The sequence below is a fragment of the Prionailurus viverrinus genome, chromosome D1, assembly GCF_022837055.1.
Source record: "Prionailurus viverrinus isolate Anna chromosome D1, UM_Priviv_1.0, whole genome shotgun sequence".
Classification (NCBI taxonomy): domain Eukaryota; kingdom Metazoa; phylum Chordata; class Mammalia; order Carnivora; family Felidae; genus Prionailurus; species Prionailurus viverrinus.
In genome coordinates, this window is record NC_062570.1 from 39,247,598 (window position 1) to 39,261,986 (window position 14,389).

At 43.3% G+C, this 14,389-nt stretch overlaps 1 protein-coding gene across 3 annotated transcripts in view; it reads right to left on the minus strand.

The window, feature by feature from the left end:
• PIWIL4 (piwi like RNA-mediated gene silencing 4) overlaps positions 1 to 14,389 on the minus strand; it is a 45,620-nt gene that overhangs the window by 17,085 nt on the left and 14,146 nt on the right. For all 3 annotated transcript variants that reach the window (XM_047878636.1, XM_047878635.1, XM_047878634.1), the window contains exons 7-11: positions 13,710 to 13,907; positions 11,847 to 11,958; positions 7,355 to 7,478; positions 4,793 to 4,910; positions 2,154 to 2,265 (exon numbers count right to left, since the gene is read on the minus strand). In XM_047878636.1, coding sequence (XP_047734592.1) covers positions 2,154 to 2,265; positions 4,793 to 4,910; positions 7,355 to 7,478; positions 11,847 to 11,958; positions 13,710 to 13,907 — 664 coding nt within the window. The remainder of the gene's footprint in view (positions 1 to 2,153; positions 2,266 to 4,792; positions 4,911 to 7,354; positions 7,479 to 11,846; positions 11,959 to 13,709; positions 13,908 to 14,389) is intronic.

Sequence of the window (14,389 nt, forward strand, 5' to 3'; positions counted from 1 at the left end):
TGGTCCCCCAGGTGACTGGAAAACTCAGCTCCCGGCACTGAAGAGGGGAGACTTTGGACTGGTCACTAGCCTTCTGCTTACATCCATAGACCGGAAATGAATGGAAATGTCTTTGGTATACAGTGAGCTAGGAAGAGCCAGTTAGAATTTAAAAGGACCACCCTGAATCAAATCCCTTGCTATTCAGTATTGCCTTGTAACAACATGGCTATTTCCTGAGAGCTTGTTAGAAATGCAGAGCTCTTGGGAGACCTGGGTGGCTCAGTCAGTTAAGCATCTGACTTCAGCTCAGGTCATGATCTCACAGTTCATGGGTTCAAGCCCCATGTCAGGCTCTGCACTGACAGCTCAGAGCCTGGAGCCTGCTTCGGATTCTGTGTCTCCCCCTCTCTCTGCCCCTCCCATGCTCACGTTCTGTCTCTCTCTCTCAATAATAAATAAATGTTAACAAAAAATTTTTTTTTAAGAATGGTATAATATGAAAAAAAAAGGAAAGAAAGAAATGCAGAGTCCTGGGTCCCATTCTGGACCCACTGCACCAGAATCTGCACTCATTCATCAGCATATGAATGTTTAAGAAGCATTATAATCCCCTTCTTTTACAGACTTCAAAGCTATGGCTGAGAGAGATTATGGAGCCAGCTGGTGTTAGTGACAGACTTAGATCAGTCTTCTTGATGTTGCAATCAGGGCACCTTCCACCAAGCAGTCTGAAAGCCAACCACAGGCACCCTCATAATGCCTTGCCATTAGGTGGCATTAGGTGGCCAGGAAGAGACTCAGCCAGGTCCAGGAGGCGACCTTAAAGAATGAAAGGGGAAGGTTAGCTCTCCATCAGCGGTTTCATCTGGAGTCATGGTTCATTCTTTCCACTGCCACCAGTATGAGGAGAGCCACAGCACTCTCACCTACACCCTACCTGCTATGGGCTGGCAGAGACCGAGGACAAATGTCCAAGGCTCACTCTGAGGCCTGGGGGCCTCTCTTCTACTCAGTTCCTAGAACCCAATTTCAGAAAAGCAGAATTGGTCTGGAAGCCCATGACACAGTCAACTCTAGCCCAGTCACCACCACCACTAGCGGGCAGGTTCTCCTATTTTAATGCCTCTTCTCCTATGGAGAACTGTTTCCACGCTTAAAAAAAAAAAAAATGCAACAAAAAAGCTCCGAGAAATGTGATTTTACTTACAGAGATGATGAGATGGATCATTAAATATTTAAATCCTGTTTCATGTGTGGAACTGAAACTGAGCTTCTTTTTACTGACTTCTAGCCAAAATCCTTCTTTTTTTAAGTTTTTAAAAATTTTTCTTAATGTTTGGTTTTTTTTGTTTTTTGTTTTTTGAGTGAGAAAGAGACAGAGCATGAGCAGGGGAGGGGCAGACAGAGAGGGAGGCACAGAATCTGAAGCAGGCTCCAGGCTCAGCAGAGAACCGGATGCAGGGCTTGAACCCACGAGCCATGGGATCATGACCCGAGCCGAAGTTAGACGTTTAACCCACTGAGCCACCCAGGTGCACCTGTAATTAGCTTTCAAAATGGGCAAAAACAGAGGGGAAAGTGCAAAGATAATTTACCATTTTTGCATAAAATGGGTTCATTTTTTCAACTGAGATGTGTTTCCTTGGGTTTCAGAGTGCCTTTCTCCCTAAACGCTACGGCTGAGGACGGACTCCCTGCGTTTCTTCACATTGATAGCAACCAAGCAGCATTTCACTTGGGGGGTGGGGGGGAAGAAAGCTGGCATCAAGAAACATAGTCTATTGGAATTAACCTTCGCCAGCTCCAAAAAAGTTTTCGGGTACTATAGATTTTTTTTTTCTTTTATGTAGTGACACAAAAGTACTGCAACAATTAATAATAGGTGGGAACATTTTAATTGCCATAGCTTGAAATACCATTTTCTACTGTTGTTTTTAAGTGTGAAACCACACCACACTGACCTAAATCGTGTCCGGTGGGTGCTGAGCCTCAGAGGTACACTCAGATTGAAAACAGAGGGGACGTCAAGGTTTAGGACAAAGGGAAGGCACGGACATGGCCCTAGAGAAACTAAATGATTATTACAAGCCCACTAGTCAGTCTGGCATATGATCAAACTTACACATACTCAAGCAAATACTTTTAAATGAAAATAAAATCACAGCACTTACTACGTGGTCTTGCATTAGTATTTTTTCCGAAGGCAAAACCCGCCCGGTCAGAGACACCTGGCATCCAAAATGCAGCCCCCAGGTCTCCAGCTCAAAACGAGCATCCTTGTTTCTGTTGATGGAGTTTTAAATCATTAAAGCACTTATCTTCTAAGGAATTTTAATTATTAGAGATAGAATTATAACTTACTGAATTAGTCAAAGACTAATTTTTTTTTTATTTTTTAGGATTCCTGACTTTCATTTCTACTCACCATTGTTTTCCCCTGCTCAAAAGAATTATGGGACAACTGAACCCATTTGGGACACGCAGGGATGGAGAAGGCTTCCAATGTGGCACACTGGTTAGGAAAACGGGCCTTTGAGCCAGACGGACCAGGGTTTAACTCCTAGTGCTGACACTTCCTAATATGTGACCTCGAGTAAGACTCAAATCTTCTAAAGTTATGGTTTCCTTATTGCCAAAATGTAGGCATAATAAAGTTAACTCCTTCAAACGGGTGATGTAATGATTAAACTGACAACACCTGGAAACTGCTACCACAGGACTGGGCACATGCTAATGTGCTCAATAAATGTGAGCTATTTTTCCTGATAATAAACTTGCTAACAAAGAGATATTATGGAGCTTCTGCTGGTGGAGATGTCTTCTGGGAATATGTGAATTAGTTGGCTTAGGAGTGGATGAATGATGACAAAGGAGGGAGCATATGGACTTAGGCTTCAGAAGACTCATTGGATAGACATGGCAGCAGGAAGATCATGGGGAGAATATTAGTATTAGCAATATTAACCGCTTTATATTCGTATAGTACTTCAAGGTTATAACTTAGTAAACCTTAACCACAGCTGATGTATAACCTCATCGGATTATGATACACAGGTCATCTCTATTAAGCTGTAAATTCCTTCAGGAGAGGTACCATACCGACTTCACCTCCTGGCCTCCACGGTAGCCGGATAAGCCGGGCACTCACCGAAGACACTGATGAGACCCATGCATTGCCTAGTAAAGCCTCCCCTCTCTCCTTAAAGGAGCTCAAACCCCTTTACAGTGACTCCGTGCAACAGCTCATTATTTCCATCTGTTAATGCTATGTGCGGTCCGGTCACATTGAATACTTGGAATTAATTATTTTCCTGCAGATGCTATCTGCCCAAGATGAGATGGGTAGGGTGATCTCCAGTCAGGAAACTGGGTTGAAGTCAATGGGATTCCTGAAAGGTGGCAGGGAGAGGTGGCAGGAAGAGTAATCCAGAGCCCAGAATAAGGGGAGAGAACCAGGAAACTTCTCAAGTAGGCATAAGCCTGGGGGGTACCCAGGATGAACAACATAAAGCATAGCCACAAAATGGAAAACTATGAAATCACGAGCATGATATTAGAGATTCACATTTATCCTATGGAAATGTTCAAGAAAAAGTTACAAAAACAATGCACAGGGGCGCCTGGGTGGCTCAGTTGGTTGAGCGTCCGGCTCCAGCTCAGGTCATGATCTCGCAGTCTGTGAGTTCGAGCCCCACGTCGGGCTCTGTGCTGACAGCTCAGAGCCTGCAGCCTGCTTTGAATTCTGTGTCCCCCTCTCTCTCTGCCCCTCCCCCACTCATGCTCTGTCTCTCTCAGAAATAAACATTTAAAAAATTAAAAAAAAACCACAATGCACAGTGCTATGCCATTTTCCTAAAATGAACATTATTACATGCGTTTAAAAATATTTGAAATGATATACACCAATCAGGATTCGTTCACGCATTAAACATTCACTGAGTACACACACACACACGTTTCGGTCTACATAAATTTCCAAATTTGTCCTCCAAGTTTTGTATCTTTAAAGAAAAAAAAGGCCATTCTACAATGTTGTCCAGTAGAAATATAAAGCAACCCACATATGTAATTTTAAATTTTCTAAATAGCTGCATTACAAAAGTAAAAACTGTCAAATAAAATTATTTTTAAAATATATGCCATTAACTCAGTAAGTTGAAAATGTGATCATTTCAAGGTGTGGGCACTAGCCACATATGCCCTACAGTTACATGAGGCTATAGCAGGGGGCAGTGAAGTTTTACTAGGTCAGAAGGGAAAACAGGAGCAGCTGGGATCCCAAGAGACAGCCAACTGTCAGAAAGAGGACAGGAGTGCAGTCTGAGGGCCAGATGGGCTAACCCAAAGGGCACACAGCATTCCTAAGCTTAAAGAACACACAGTAGAAATCTTCTAATGGTCACTGTGCTGAGGCCACTATATTGAGACTGAACATTCTTGACCGTGAATATTGGGGGGCTGAGGTGGCGGGGGTTTTCTGTTTTTTAAATTACAACATTTTTCTTCATTCAATTTTTTACCCAAACCTCCATGTTTTACAAAGAAGAAAGCAAGAGTCATCTTGTTGAAGCCGGGTGGTAGTTCTGTCAGCATGGACCCCAACCACCTCCCCCCCACCCCCCTGCAGGCTGTAGTCCTGAACATCTGGGGTGAACCCCTGGTTCTGGCCAACGCAATTCAAAAGTGCCTTGCTCTGAGTCAGTAGGAAAGAGACATGTTCATCAAGGAATGAAACGTTTTGTAGACCATCCAATTCCATAAACTAGGCCTTAGGAAGGACACCCTCTGACCCCACAAAGCGGCCCAGTACCTCTGGATGTCGTCAGCAAGCCTGGCCAGGCGCTGCTGCCTTCCCAAAGGACTGAGGCGTGTTTCTTCAGCCACAGCCTTCATCAGCCGGAAGTCAGAGGTTGCCTGGCAGGTCAGCCCTATTAATGTAAATGAAAACAAAGTGGAAAAATGAACACGCAATGTAACCCAGGCCAGCTCAGGCAGACTGTAAGCTTTCCACTTAAATGGACTCAGATCTAGCATCTGGATGCAAAAGAAATGCAAGCCACACATGTCATTTTAAATCTTCTAGCAGCCATACTGGAAAAAAGCCAGAAAGAACAGATGAAGTCACTTGAATAGTGTATGTTACTCAACTCAATATATCCAAAATGTTATCATTTCAACATGCAATCACTACATAAAAACTAAGGAGCTCTTTTCTCTTTTTCATACTAAGTCTTAGAAATCCAGTCTGTATTCTACACTCACAGCATGTCTCCAGCTGGCCCTTCAGTCACATTTCCAGGGCTCACTAAACACACGTGGCCACTGGCCACCATATGGGACTGTGCAGATCAAGAATACCACGAAGAAGGATCATCCCTTCCTTCAAATATTATATCCTTATTAATTTTTCTAATTGTGAAAGAAATATATACGTATCGTAACTGATTCCCAAAATGCAAAAGGCAGAAAGTCCTCCTTGCTTAGTCCTGCCCTATTAATCAAATGAACATGATAAAAAGTACTCGGGACAGTTACTCAGATTCTACTGTAGAGTGAGGATTACTTTCTAGAACTCATGCAAAAGGAAAACAAGGATCACTTTGGTACCATGCAAACAATGTACCTGAAGAGAATCAAAGTCATATTGCTTCCTATGCTAGGGAAGCTCAAAAATGTTAAAGACAAGCTTGGTTTTATATGATCCAGCAATTCCACTACTAGGTATTTACCCAAAGAAAATGAAAATGCTAATTTGAAAATATATATACATCCTACATTTATTGAAGCATTCTTTGTAATAACCAAGATATGGAAGCAACCTAGTGTCCATCAATAGAAGAATGGATAAAGAAGATCTGGTGTGTGTATATGTGTATGTGTGTATATACAGACATACACACACATACACATACATACACAACGGAACATTTTTCAGCCATAAAAAAGAATGAAACATTGCCATTTGCAACAACATAGATGGATCTAGAGGAGATAATGCTAAGTCAAATAAGTCAGACTGGGAAAGACAAATACCATATGACTTCACTCATACACAGAATTTAAGAAAGAAACAAAAAACGAACAAAGAAAAAAAAAGAAACAAACAAAAGGAAAGACACCTAAATATAAAGAACAAACTGGTGGTTGCAAGAGGGGAGGTGGGTGAGGGGATAAGTGAAAGAGATGAAGGGGAGGAAGGGTACACTTATCCAAACGAGCACCGGGTGATGTACAGAATTGTTGAATCGCTATATTGTACACCTGAAACTAATGTAACACTGTATGTTAATTATACTAGAATTAAAAAGATAAATACAAAAATTTTTTAAATACTCAGGCACAGGTAACAGTTAATGCAAAGGCCCTGAGGTAACAGTATACATGGTGTTACCATTTGTGAACTATTCCTGTATTAGAAGAGTTTAACCTTGAGAGCTTATTTCTTATTAATTACTAGCACCTCTAGAGTCTCTCACAAATAAAGTTAACTCATACTGGTTTTTTGGCTACTCCCTTTCAGCTCTCTAACTGGATAGCATCATAGTAAAGGTTTCTACTTCTAAGCTTAACTGACTCTCTAGAATCCCCTTTCTTATTCTGGGATGAGAGGTACCATAAGAAAGAAATTAAGACCTGAAATCAGACAGGTAAAAGTTTAAATCCTAATCCTGCCTATTAAAAGGCAGATACAAAGCAGATAAAAAGGCAGATAAAAAGCAATCTGCAAGGTTTGGTTCCCTCACTTATAAAATGGAGATAATTATAATTATACTTAAATCACACAGAAGTCAAATAGAACAGTGTGCATCAAAATAATAATAATAATAATAATAATAATAATAATAATAATTGGAGCAGCAAGAAACTTGCTGGTGAAGTTTCACCTTGTAGGTGAAGGACAGGTCTACGACCTTCAGGGTGCTGACGGTTTTCTAAGTGTACACTCACCCCAAACTCATTCAATGGTATAAGTTAAATATGCACAGCTTTTGACATGTCAATCACGACCTCAATGAAGTGGTTCAAGATACATACATAAAAGACTGAATAGCGCACGTAAAAAAAAGAGAAGCTTGGTTTTCAGAAAATATCTGGTGGCCTCTTTTATGTCAAAGTAACAAACAGAACGCATGAGATTAAAAAAGCATATAACCCTTATTGTGCCAAGCAATTTCCAAAGGGCACTCTACCCTCCCACTTTCCTCTATAAAACACATCACTTAGCGGGCCCACCGTCCATGGGTTAAATGAATGCTCTGGCACTCCACTAGCTGCCCACTGCCTGGATCCTTGAGCCTTGATATGCTTTGAGCATATGCCTTGAGCCTTGGATCAAGAGCCTGACTGATAGAGTATAAAGCATAAACGTTACCTGTTAGAAAGCAGAGCTCGGGTATCAGGTGGGCCACCCGAGGCTCAGTGTTGTCATTTCTCTTGGTTTTCAGCAGACTAACAAGCACTGGCTGGTTTAGGTCAGATAAAGTAATATCATATTGCTATAGAATGCAAGATTAATGAGGGAAAAATTAATATGGAAACACTGTAAAATAAGCATCGTTGCTTATAAGCCACAAGGTAATCCTAAAGTGAATAGATAAATCTTTCCAATAAAGAAAAAAAATCCCTAGGAATCCCTATGGTTACCCGCTCATTTCTACTTCCCTCCTAGGACTCGTCTTTTACTTCTCAGAGTCAGTGTCATGATTTTAATGATTATCTTTTACAACGCGACGCCCAGGCATTTTGTAGATTAAAACAGAAAAGAAGTTATTTCCTTGCCTCATCCAGAGTCAGAACAGCCTCCAGCTGGCTGTGTACACAGTTCAGTGGCCCCAGTGGAGGGGACTCAGTGCCAGCCTTTCCACTATTGATGACTGAGGCCTGCAACTCCATGTGTAACTAACTGGCTCTGAGCATCTATAGTCATTCTGAAAATATCCATACACAAATTGGGGGTGTGGGTTATAGTGAATGAACCTCAGATTTCCCAAAAAAGCATGACTGTCTCCTTAATTTCCAGGACAGCCTGATGTTATAGGGAAGCAGCTTTGAAGTCTGGCAAATGTGAACCTGCTCCTTGGCTCTTCTGTTTAATTGGACTGTGACACTGGGGAAGTTACTTACCTTTCTTCATCTATGAAATGAGGTGAACAGTAGCTCAGAAGCATCTGACATAAACCACTAGCATGGTGTCTGGTTTCTAATGAGTCCTTGGCAACTGTTCACTCCTATCCCACCCCCTTTCCCTTCCTAACCCTGAGTTTCAACATTCTCACCTTGCCAAAAGTTCATTTACCTTCCAACAGCAGAGGTTCCAATTACCACTCATTTCCGGTGTAATTTACTCAACACTAATGACAGAACAACTGGAATTATAATCTACAAAATGCCTGGGCACTACGTGATGCCGACATCAATAATCATAATTAAGGAGGCAAGAAGTGAGAGTTTCTCTATTCAGTAAGGACTCCTAGTCATTGAAATAAAACAATTCAGGAAATTGCAGTTTGAAGCGCTGATTGCAATGAATGCTATAGCTAAAAAGCTTGGCGAAGTCTTCGTAGAAGGAGAGTTTGGTACGCGACTTCGTCAGTACAGTAAACATCTCACGCCACTACCACAGTGGACACAGAGATGGAAGAGGCACAATCCCTGATACAACTACACCTCTACAAACAAGGTATGAGAAGTACAAGGATGACATACTAAGCACCTCTACTTTTCCTCACTTAATCTTAACAACAAACCCATGAGACAGATACTAGTTCATCCCCTCCACAGACGAGGAAATATCACGAGAAGTGAAACAACCCTCCCAAGGTCCCAGAACTGGGAATCAGCACAGCCAGGATTTGTCCTGTAAGACTTGGGAACTTCTGCTTATTACACCATTCAGTACTGGGTCCCTGGGCAGAAAGGTGGTGGTAGGAAGACAATACATGGATGGTAAATCAGGGAAGGCTTCACGAAGGAAGCAGAGCCCAAAGGAGCACCTTGAAGAGAATACGGGAGTATAAAGATTTCGCCGGGGCATGTTCCAGGAAGAGGGTATTGCATTTACCTGGCACGTGGCCAAGAATTGTCTCCCCTAAACTGTGTCATAAGGTAATCTTTACTTTCTCCCTTGCCCAGTTTTCTTAGCATTTGAAAATATTTTTCATGATGAAATAAAATGGAGAAATATAAAAGTCAAAATCAAGATGTCCACTTTGAGAGTTGACTACATTGTAATTTAGTGTTCCTTTTCCTGGGACAGAGAGGAAGACATTCTAGAATTGGCACAATTTCCTTCTTTTTCTCCCTAATTACAACATACATGCAGTGAACCGCAACTCATTACAAAGAAAGTGAGTGGGATTTTACCATGATTCTCTTTTCAGAATGTCACAGGTCCTAAAAATACCTCTGTTCAAGGAAGAACAAATTTAATCATGCAGGAAAGAAACCCAAATGCTCAACAAACTTGGTGGTTAATAAACAAACACTTATGGAGCGCATCATGCACAAGATGCTCTGCTAGGCACTATTCATCACGGGTTAGCCAAATGCCATCCCTGTTCTACAAGGAAGACATTCTAGAAGCAACATGATGCGTGATACAAGTGCTCAGAGAAGAGAATCACTAGCTCTTCTGTGAATGTGACAGGAAGCAAGGTCAGAGAGGACTTTGCAAATGCGGTGACACGTGACTTGCAAGTTAAGGGTTTAGCTGGTGGTGAAGGGGAAAGGTGTGGTGTGGATTTATGCCAGTGTCTAGTGGACACGAGCAAAGGCTGAGAAACATTTAGTGACAGCGAGTGGATGGGGTGACAGCAGCATGGGGTGACTGGTGGCAATGCGGTGACAGATGAGGCTGAAAGGTGAGATGGGACCAAAGTGTGTGATGCCAGAGATGAAGAAAGGGGAGGCTGGGAAAAGAGGGGCCGGGTCTCCAGCATTTATCCAGTGTTCACCATGTGCAGGTACTGGGCTAAAAGCTCTGTAGGCATGGCTACCTCATTCTATGCTTGCGCTACAGGCCCCATGAAGGCAGATCAATGATTCCCCTTCACAGATGACCCTCCAGGTTTAGTGATTTGCTCAAGGTCACACAGCCAGTGCCAGGAGTACCTTATTCTATAGCCTATGCTCTTAACCACCTTTCTGGGTAGCATTTCAGGAAGATGTGTTTGGTGGCAGTGAGGATAACAGGGCACAGCGAAGACAAAGCTGGGGCAAGGGCACCATAAGGGCGTGACCCAAATCTTCCAGGTGGGGATCCGTGAGTGGTCTTGCATTCATGCAGCGGTTATAGGGCTCGGGAAGGGAGATGGGGTCCTGGGAGAATCCACAGATAAAGAAGGCAGGACCGATGTTGGTGACAGCCGAATGAGCAGGTGAGGGTAAAGAAGAGGACGGCAGCAAGAGGCTGAATTTCCAAGGAGAAACGGCAGTGTGAAAGACAACGAATTCAGAATGGATGATGTTAGTCTGAAATGCCCGCAGGACATTCATGAAAATATGGTCTGAAAATGGAAATAAGTATAACTCACGAAAAAGGGCAAAAATACTGTATTTGAGAGGTCTGGAGATATGAAGAGGGGATCCTATATGAGGGAACCATGGTGAATAATCGCATTTAACACCTGAAGGGAAAGGAAGGGGAAAGCATCAAAGGAAGCTGAAACTCAACAACAAAATCTGGGGGGGAGCCATCAGGGCTGTGCCCAAGAGTCAGAGAGGAGAGCCACTCAGTCGGGTGGGAGTGGTCACTGGTGTCACGTGCCACAAAAAGCCCCTTACAGTAAGTTCAGTAGCTGAATTTGACTTTAAAAGGAGCTATTTCCATAGCAGCAGACTGGATGCCAGACTACGGAGGTTTCAGGGAGGAAGAACAGAGGAGGTGCTTGGAGCCAGTGAAGATGACCTTCCAAAGAAATCAGCTAAGGAAAAAAAAAGTATACATATATATTCTTGAAAGTATAGAAAGGAAGAGTTTTTGCTATGTGTTCATTTTCTGAAATATCTGTGAGATTCTGGAGACTGAAATACGATTGTACATGAAAGAGAAGGAGCTTCTGTAAGGAACTCAGAGGGGAAGGTGGGGGTAGAGGTAACAGTGATGGTGATAATTGTGAATCACGCTCCTGGAGGCAGCGGGAGATTCCATCAACAAATGTTTGAGTATCTGCTACGTGCAAGGCAAGGCACCGTGTTCCCCTGGGTATCCAGAAATAAAGAGCCCAAAGTTCAGGAGGGAAGTCAGACCCTTCACATCCTGCCCATGATAATGTGATGGGGCTAAATGCAGGAAGGGGCCCCTGGGGAGAGTGCCATGGGGCTTGCCTGGGAGTTGACGGCTGAGCTGAGTATTGAAGGGTGTCAATGACTGGCTGGCTGTGAAGGGGAGTCCAGGAAGAGGAAGTAACATGCATGAGGATGCAAGGGAGTGGGGGGTGGGTAGGAGTAACTGACTAAAGGAACCACAAACATAAGCACAGCAGAGCAAAGGAAATGAAAGTGGTAACAGATGAGGCTCCAGTGGCAGGAAGTGGCCAGATCATAAAGGGGCTTTGCCCAGGAGCTTGGGACTGGCTTCTAAGGTACTACAAAGTCATGGAAATACTTTAAGCAAGGAAATGACATTATCAGATACGCTTTTAAGGGAAATTACTCAGACTACAGGAAGAAGGACAACAGGAGACAGGATCAGGTCTGAGGCAAGCCAGGGAAGGCAGGCTTGGAGGGGAAGAGACAAGTCGAAGAATTATGTCAGAAGCTGTCTCAGCCTGACAATTTGGGGGACTTGTTAGCTCTGGAAAGGAACAGAGAGACTTCTCTAAACTAAGAGGAAGAGAGACGAGAATAAAGTACAACAGTCCAACCTGCTTATAGTAATCCACATAGGTGATCTCAGTGCCATCCTGCTTCTGAAAGGTGTGCGTGGGCTTCACCGACCAGTCAATGTCATCGATGCGGTAGGTTTTGTTATTGTATCTGGGAAATGCAAGAAATCTTCACAAATGTTTCCAAATCATACAAGCGGCTATTTCACTACAGCTTTAATTCAAAGTATTAGACTCCAGAATTTCAGAAATTACAATAGTAATACAAGAATAGTCTTTTTTTTTTTTTTTTTTTTTTATGATTGGCTCTTATCTGAGAAGAGCATTCATTAACTCTTCAGGATACAGGAAGACCTCCATTCTCCAACAAAACTGGTAAGGAAGTCATTAGACCATAATCTTTGTCAATGAGAGACACTCTAACTTCAGATAAATTATTCCTGTATGTTCAAAGGGTGAAAAGCATTGCTCAAAGCTTTCCCATTTTCAAAGCTTTCCCATCAGCTTCTGGTATCACTCAGAGTTTTTGAGCTCCCAGATAGTTCTTCTGCTAAAAAGCACCTGAAGAAGGTTGATCAACCATGCCAGCTGGGTATCCCACGTGATCTCCCATCGAGGGCTGGCCCTCAGCCAAACTGCAAAGCAGGCTGGCTAAGATCATTCTCAAGTCTATTTCCCCCTGCAGCACTGTGTGGCCTGGAATATTCTTGCATGCTGCCCCAGCCTCAAGACAGGAACCTCCTTGTCAGCGCTGTCTCCTAGGCTCTTGGTTCTTTGCAAGGTTACTCTGGAATAGTGGGATAAGCTAATTCTTGGCAATCATGACAAGAGGATCAAGAGGTGGCCTTCTCTCCTCAGGTGGTATGGAAGACAACCAGGCCTATGGCCCTGCTATATAACCCAGAAAAAAACAACTTGAAGTGTAAATTCCAAGCCAGATTAGAAAGAGGATTAACACGTCCTCTAGAAGAACTGTCTGTGGACTGAAGAAGGACATGGTAAGCTTTGTGGTTGGTACTCAGGAAGCAACCTAATCTATCCGTGTTTAACTCAGTTCAATGTGCATGCAGGGAAAATTATATGCAGATAAACCTCGGGATTTGAAAGATCTTGGTCTTAAAGCCCCTCTAATCTTACAGAGAAGAAGAGACATGGACCTGATGTTCTCTCCTGTGACGGAATAAAATGAAATAAAAGTGTTATGAGCAATGTGCTACGGGAACAGCACAGGGGTGGTAACTGAGTACTTCCAGCTGAGTGGACAGGTGATGGCTTCAGAAAAGCAGTGAGGTATGAGCAGGACTTTGTGGAAACAGAACTTTAAAAAGGCAGAGTTAAGGGTGGAAAATCCAGGCAAGGGCACTGAAGCAGCAAAGTGCAGACTCTCGGGAGTGGGGAGAGGGGTGCAGCAAGAGATGCTGTAGGGCCGTGTAAGGAGTGGACGGTCCCTGAAGGCCACTCCAGGAAGTCTGAACTCTAGTCAACTGAGAATGGCCAGGTCTAAACAGGCCAGTAAACTGATCAGATCTGTGCTCAGGACAATGCCCTGTGGCGATTCCTGTTCCCAAACAGCATAAAGAATTCACTCCCTCGGGGCGCCTGGGTGGCTCAGTCAGTTAAGTGTCCGACTTCGGCTGAGGTCAAGATCTCACAGTTGGGTACAGTGTTCGGATAATTATCCATGGTTCGTGGGTTCAAGCCAAGCCTCGTGATGGGCTCTTGTGCTGACAGCTCAGACCCCGGAGCCTGCTTTGGATTCTGTGTCTCCCTCTCTCTCTGCCCCTCCCCACTGCTCACACTTTGTCCCTCTCTCTCTCTCTCTCAAAAAATAAACATTAAAAAAATTAAAAAAAAAAAAAGAATTCATTCCCTCAGGAAGTTTTCTTAAATGCAGGCTCTTACCTTGTAAGGACAATGAGACCCAGCAGCCGTTTTTCACACATCTGGGTAAAGCAGGACATAGTAGTTTCCTGGCGGAGATCAGTCATGAATTCCAGAACAGTCTCATTCCGGAGTATTTTATAACTCACATCAGCAGTAAATAGGAGCCTGCTCTCAAACCGTGACACAGAAATAGCAAACCCAGGCCAAAGGGACAACCTTTAAATAGATAGATAGATAAATTTGAAATGCCCTATCATAAAACAATAAACATTTTTAGTGATGATTTGATTTTACGTTCCAATTTTCCTGATTTTATAGAATACTCTTTCTTCAGTCTGATTTCTTCCAGTTGCTGACTAGAATCTTTAGTTATTTCTAGCTGGGGAGTGTCTTTAAGCATATATTTATGATAAATGCATCCCAGAGAACAGCATCCCCCCTCCTTGGCACTACCGACATTTGGGACTGGATCATTCTGTGTCAGGAGACGTCCGGAGCCCCGCAGGATGTTTGGCAATATCCCCTGACCTCTACCCACCAGAAGGCAGGCATAGCCTCCACACCGTGACGACCGAAAATACTTCCGGACGTTGCCAAATGACCCCTGGGGGACAAACCTGCCCTTGGTTGGGAGCCACAGCTGTAGGATTACTACATTTATGGAGTTGTGCGTCCCAGCGCAAAAACTTCAAGGTTCA